This window comes from Mirounga leonina, unplaced genomic scaffold, assembly GCF_011800145.1.
Source record: "Mirounga leonina isolate KUSES-001 unplaced genomic scaffold, KU_Mleo_1.0 Mir_154, whole genome shotgun sequence".
NCBI lineage: Eukaryota > Metazoa > Chordata > Mammalia > Carnivora > Phocidae > Mirounga > Mirounga leonina.
This window is the reverse complement of record NW_023270389.1, coordinates 2,758,553-2,764,552: the sequence shown is the minus strand read 5'-3', so window position 1 is coordinate 2,764,552 and position 6,000 is coordinate 2,758,553. Positions and strand designations below refer to the sequence as shown.

The window sequence follows — 6,000 nt, the reverse complement described above, 5'->3', positions numbered from 1 at the left end:
AAAATGAATTATTACTTAATGATAAAAAAATAACATTCCTAAGGAAGACATAATAAGCCAATCTCAGTTACCTATTGCTGCATATAAAACCACCCCAAAACCTTGTGGCTTAAAACAACAATGATGCTGTTGGTTGTCCATGCACCTGGATCAGCTAGTGTCCCTCAGGTAGCTGCATTCAGCTAGGAATGTAGCCGGGTGGGGACACGCAAGATGGCTTCATTCACACATCTGGCGCCTTGTCTGGGGAGGCTGGGGCAGCTGCAGTTGGTAAGACTCTCCAGTAGGGCACTCAGACTTCGCACGAGGACGTTTCTGGCTCCAAGATAATAAAAATGAACATTGCCAGGACTTTGAAGGGCCAGGCTCCAATGTGCTCAGCTTTACTTCTGTCATGTTCTATTGGCAAGTCACAGGTCAGCTAGATTCAAGTGTAAACTTTCTGATGGGAAGAGCAGAATGCACATACAGATGTGAGAAGAGTTGTCTCTTTGGAGACAGTCCATCCTCTGGCCACAAATATTCACATCCTTCTTATATGAAAAATAAGCCCACCACCTCCAGAGACCCCCAAAGACTTATCCAATCACAGCATCAGATTCAGATTCAGATTCAATCCTCTAAATCAGGTCCAAAGGTGGATGAGCCCCCTCCAATGTGGTTCTCAGGTTAGAAACATCTAGAGAAACTGAGGGTTGCTGGAGGGGAGGAGGATGGAGGGATGGGGAAACTGGGTGATGGGCATTAAGGAGGTCACTTGAAGTGGTGAGCACTGGGTGTTAGGCGCAACTGATGAACCACTAAATTCTACCTCTGAAACTGATAATACAGTATTTGTTAATTAAATTGAATTAATTGAATTTAAATTAAAAAAATTAAAAAGAAACATATAGAGATAAGACAGACATTTAATATGGTGTGTTAAACCACAGGATCTTTGTTGACCAGGATGGAAACAAAGATCCTGAAGACATTAGTACCATGAGGAATGCCAATTTCTTCCTTTCCAATAATGTTTCTTATCCCTTTTTTTCAAGGTTCATACCTTGGTCTCCTAAGGGGAGACTTATTGCAATGTCTTCCCCGGTCTGTGGTTTGCCTGTTCCCTCTGTGATAAGAGCCTTTGACAAACCACCACTCTAATTCTGATGTGCCCTTTATCAGTCTTTTCCTTTATGGTTAGAGCTTTTTCCGTCCCTTCCAGGAAGTTTTATCTACTCCAAGCTCTTGCAGCTGTTCTCCTGTTATTTTCTAGAAATATTTATTTTACTTTTATTTTATCTACAGTGTCATTGGAATTGACTTTTGTCTATAAGTAAGGGTTTATATTCACCTACAAATGGCCACTTTGCCTGGTTCTCATATTTATTGAAAATCCAGGCTTTCCACAGCACTGTGCAATTTCACCTTTGTCGTAAAACCAGCAGCCATGTGGTCTGCTTCTGGAAACTGTTCTCTTCTGGTCAGCTGTCCGTTCTCATGCCAACACCACACTGTCCTAATTAATATTGCTTTTTTATTTCTACTTTTTAAAAGATTTTATTTATTTATTTTGAGAGAGAGAGAGGGAAAGAGCGTGAGAGAGGGAGCGCAAGAAAGAGTGTGAGTATCCGAAAAAGGACCAACATCCAGCTAGCTTTAAAAGCCCCACAGTACAGAATGAGAAAGACTGAAAACCAATAGAAAAATGGGAGAGGATTTGAACAGACGTTTCACATTAAAAAAGAATATCTAAATTGCCAACTAAAATATGAAAGTTGCTCAATTGCAAAATTCACCAGGGACACAACAATTGAAACCATATTGAGATCATCCCAGCAGAAGGGCTAAAATTTACAAGACTACATATAATACCAATATCATCAAGGATTTTAGAGCAACGAGAACTCGCACACCTTGGTTGATGGGGTGTGCATTAGCACAACCACTTTGGAAAATAATTTAGTGGTATCTTCTAAAAATATATGCAAGCCTTACAAGCCACGGATTCCGCTCCCAGGTGTGTACCCGGACTCCGCTCCCAGGTGCACACACGCACCAGGAGAACTATCCAAGAATATTCACAGCAGCGCTGTTTGTATCCAAAAGCATGTAAAGGCTCTTTGCTGGACTAAGATGGATTAATCTCTATTTACCCTTATATACTTTTCTTGTCTCCGAGCACAGCAGGTGGGAGGTAGCATAATATATGTAAGGTGATGTGCATTTGTAGACGTGAAATGTCCCCTTAGGAGACCAAGGTATGAACCTTGAAAAAAAGAGATAAGAAACATTATTGGAAAGGAAGAAATTGGCATTCCTCATGGTACTAATGTCTTCAGGATCTTTGTTGACCAGGATGGAAACTTGACTTAAAAAGTTATAAAAGCAATACACATACATAGTAATTTTTCAAAAAAATCAAACAGTATAGAAAGACATAAACAAATATTTCCTTCCCATCCACAGTTCTTTAAATGCAACTACTATTTTAAGTCTACTTTCCAGGAAAAAAAAAAAAAGTATATTTCTATCAGTTGATACACACACGGATTCCGTTTTTCACATGTACCCCCCTGGGACCACACTACACGTATCAATCTCCTCCTTACGTTCTCCTCTTCCCACTATCCAGGGTGGTGTTGCCAGCTGGTCTGTGCGGGTTGGTCTCATCCTTAATAGCTGCATTGTGTATTGTTGTAGAGATGTATCAGAATATTTGTAAACAGTCCCGCATTTGTGATCATTCATGTGCTTGCGGTGTTTTGGCAATTATGAATGACACTACCATACACATTCTTTTAGACTGTCTATGCATTCCTTAAGGTACTTTCTCAACATTAGAAATGTGGGGACAAGGGTATGTGCTTTTTAAAAACCCTAGCATTATTTTCTCACTTTGATCACAGGGCAGGAAATTTTGATGAGGAGTTAAAATGGGGACTTCCACTTCCTGTTTTCTAATTCACTAATGCATCCTGCTCTTTAAAAAAGAAATTTCTCAGATGTGCTCCTTGGGGCTGCTTGGCAACGTACTACTCTAAGATCAAAACTCCTGAGAAAACCTCTCTTTTGGTCTCAGCCCTGGGCAGGCCAGGTCTTCATGCTGCTGTGGCTGTCAGTGCTGGTCCTGGGTGAGTAGAACTGCTCGATGGGGTCCCCAGGTGGGGCACGGACAGCCTCTCTCTCCCCCTGGGTTCTCTCCCCCTTCTTGGGGCTCGGACATTCTTTCCTGTGTGGGGAGATTATATTCTCAGGATTCACCAGCCAGCTCAGGGGCTTCTCCCTTGAGGCTGAAGGAGTGGTCAGAGCTGGGATAAACCTTCAATCCTACAGAGGAGGAAGCCCAGTGACCCCAGTAGTTAAGGATCTATTCATTGTTTTTCTACAATAAATATTACTTCAAGAAGTCCAGAAAATGTATGATATTTGCTTGTTCCTACTGCCTTATTCACAGAAGACCTTCCTTTTCTCTCTGCAAAAGACATATACTTATTGCTTGCATGACAAGCCCAGGTCCTGGTCCTGGGCAGGGGAGGGCATGGTCTCTAACACAAAAGATGTCTCCTTCCCCTATACTCGAATGCAAACCACAGCAGTGATGGGCAGATAAAGAACACAGGGGCAGGGAGGGACCCAGAGGGGAGGTGGGTAAGGCACAGGGAAAACCTAAGGCACACTGCATTCTTTTTCCCCAGGTTTATTGAAGTATAATTGACAAATAAAAAATTGTGCATATTTAAGATATAAAAGGTGACGTTTTGATATACATATATTATTAAAATAAGTACCAGAATGGAGCTAATTAACATTTCTATCTTTTCACTTACCTTTTGTGTGAGTGTTTGGTAAGAACTCTCAGAACCTACTCTCCTAGCAAATTTCAAGTATACATTACTATTAACTATAGTCACCATGCTGTGCATTAGATCTCCAGAACTTATTTATCTTATAAATTAAAGTTTGTTTGCTTTGACCAACATCTCCCCAGGTCCCCCACTGCCTGGAAAACATCAGTTTATTCTCTGCTTCTGTGAGTTTAATTTTTTTAGGTTCCCCATGAAAGTGAGGTCATGCAGTATTCACCTGGGTCTGGCTAATTTCACTTAGCGTAGTGTCCTCCAGGTTCATCCACGTTGTCACAACGGCAGGATTTCTTTCTTTTTTGAGGCTGAGTAATACTCCATTGTGTATCTGTGCCTTGTTGTCTTTATTTATTCACTGGCTGGTAGACATTTAGATTGTTTCCATATACTGGCTATTGTAAAGAATGGCGCAGTGAACGCAGGAGTGCAGGTGTCTCTGGAAGATACTAGTATCATTTCCTTTGGATAGATATCCAAAGTGGGATTGCTGGATCCTATGGTAGTTTTATTTTTAATTGTTTGAGGAATCTTCATAATAGCTACTCCAAGTACATTCCCACCAATAGCACAAGGGTTTCTTTTCTCCACTTCCTAGACAATGCTTGTTATCTTCTGTCTTTGTGATAATAATCAATCTGACAGATGGGAGGTGATGTCTCATTGTGGTTTTTGCTTTGCATTTCCCTGATGATGAGTGATGTTGAGCATCTTTTCATGTACTTATTGGCCTTTGTACATCTTCTAGTGAGAATATCAATTCAGGTCCTTACCTGTTTTTTAATGAGGCTATTTGTTTTCTTGTTGATTTGTTAGAGTTCCTTATACACGTTAGATGTTAATCCCCCTTATCAGATATAAGGCTTACAAATATTTTCTCCCATTCTGCAAGTTACCTCTTCATGCTTTCGATTGTTTCCTTTGCTATGCATAAGCTTTTTATTTTGATGTAATCCCATTTGCTTATTTTTCTTTTGTTCCCTGTGCTTTGGGGGTCCTAGCCAAAAAATCATGTCCAAGACCAATGCCACGAAGCTTCCTACCTATGTTTCCTTCTGGTAATTTTATAGTTTGGGGTCTTATATGTAAGTCATTAATATATTTTAAGTTTATTTTTGTACATGGTGAGATATAAGGGCCCAATTTTATTTTTCTTCATGTGGACATTCAGTTTTCCCAGCACATTATACAGAAAAGACTATTCTTTCCCCATTGTGTGTTCTTAGCACTCTTGTTGAAGACCAGTCGACTGTAAACGTGTGGATTTATTTCTGGGTCCTTGATTCTGTTTCATTGTTCTATATGTCTTCTTTTACCCCAGTTTTGGATTAGTATAGTTTTGTAATATAGTTTGAAGTCAAGAAGTATGATGTCTTGGGCACCCGGGTGGCTCAGTCGTTCAGCGTCTGCCTTCAGCTCAGGCCATGGTCCCAGGGTCCTGGGATCGAGTCCCACATTGGGCTCCCTGCTCGGGGGGAAGCCTGCTTCTCCCTCTCCCACTCCCCCTGCTTGTGTTCCCTCTCTCGCTGTGTCTCTCTCTGTCAAATAAATAAATAAAATCTTTAAAAAACAAAAAAAAGAAGTTTGATGTCTTCAGCTTTGTTTTTGTTCAGTATTGCTTTGACGGTCAGGATCTTTTGCGGCTCCATATAAATTTTAGGATGCTTTTTTCTAGTTCTGTGAAAAAATGCCATTGGAATTTTGATAGGGATTACATTGAATCTGTAGATTGCTTTGTATAATATGAACATTTTAACATATTAATTGTTCCAAACCATAAACACAGGATGTCTTTATATTTATTTGTGTTTTCTTTAATTTCTTTCAATGTTTTGTAGTTTTCAGTATAGAGATGGTTCACTTTCCTGGTTAAATTATTCCTCAATATTTTATTCTTGTTGATGTTTTTGTAAGTAGGACTGTTTCCCTCTTTCCTTTTTCAAATAGTTTCTTGCTAGTGTATGGAAATGTAACTCATTTTTCCCTCAACTGTACTGAATGTGTTTATTAGTTCCAACAGTTTTTTGGCAGAATCTTTAGGGTTTTCTTTTTATAAGATAATACCATCTGCAAACAGAAAATTTTACTTCTTCCTTTCTGATTTGGATGTCTTTTATTTCTTGTTCTTGCCTATTTACTCTGGCTAGAACTTTCAGCA

The 6,000-nt window shown here is 39.8% G+C and overlaps 1 protein-coding gene across 1 annotated transcript in view; it reads left to right on the top strand.

The window, feature by feature from the left end:
- Nucleotides 1–3,007: 3,007 nt before the first annotated feature.
- The window catches only part of FCRL5 (Fc receptor like 5), a 32,422-nt gene continuing 29,429 nt past the window's right edge, over nucleotides 3,008–6,000 (top strand). Inside the window, exon 1 of the mRNA XM_035009876.1 lies at nucleotides 3,008–3,113. Coding sequence (XP_034865767.1) covers nucleotides 3,083–3,113 — 31 coding nt within the window. The 5' untranslated portion in view covers nucleotides 3,008–3,082. The remainder of the gene's footprint in view (nucleotides 3,114–6,000) is intronic.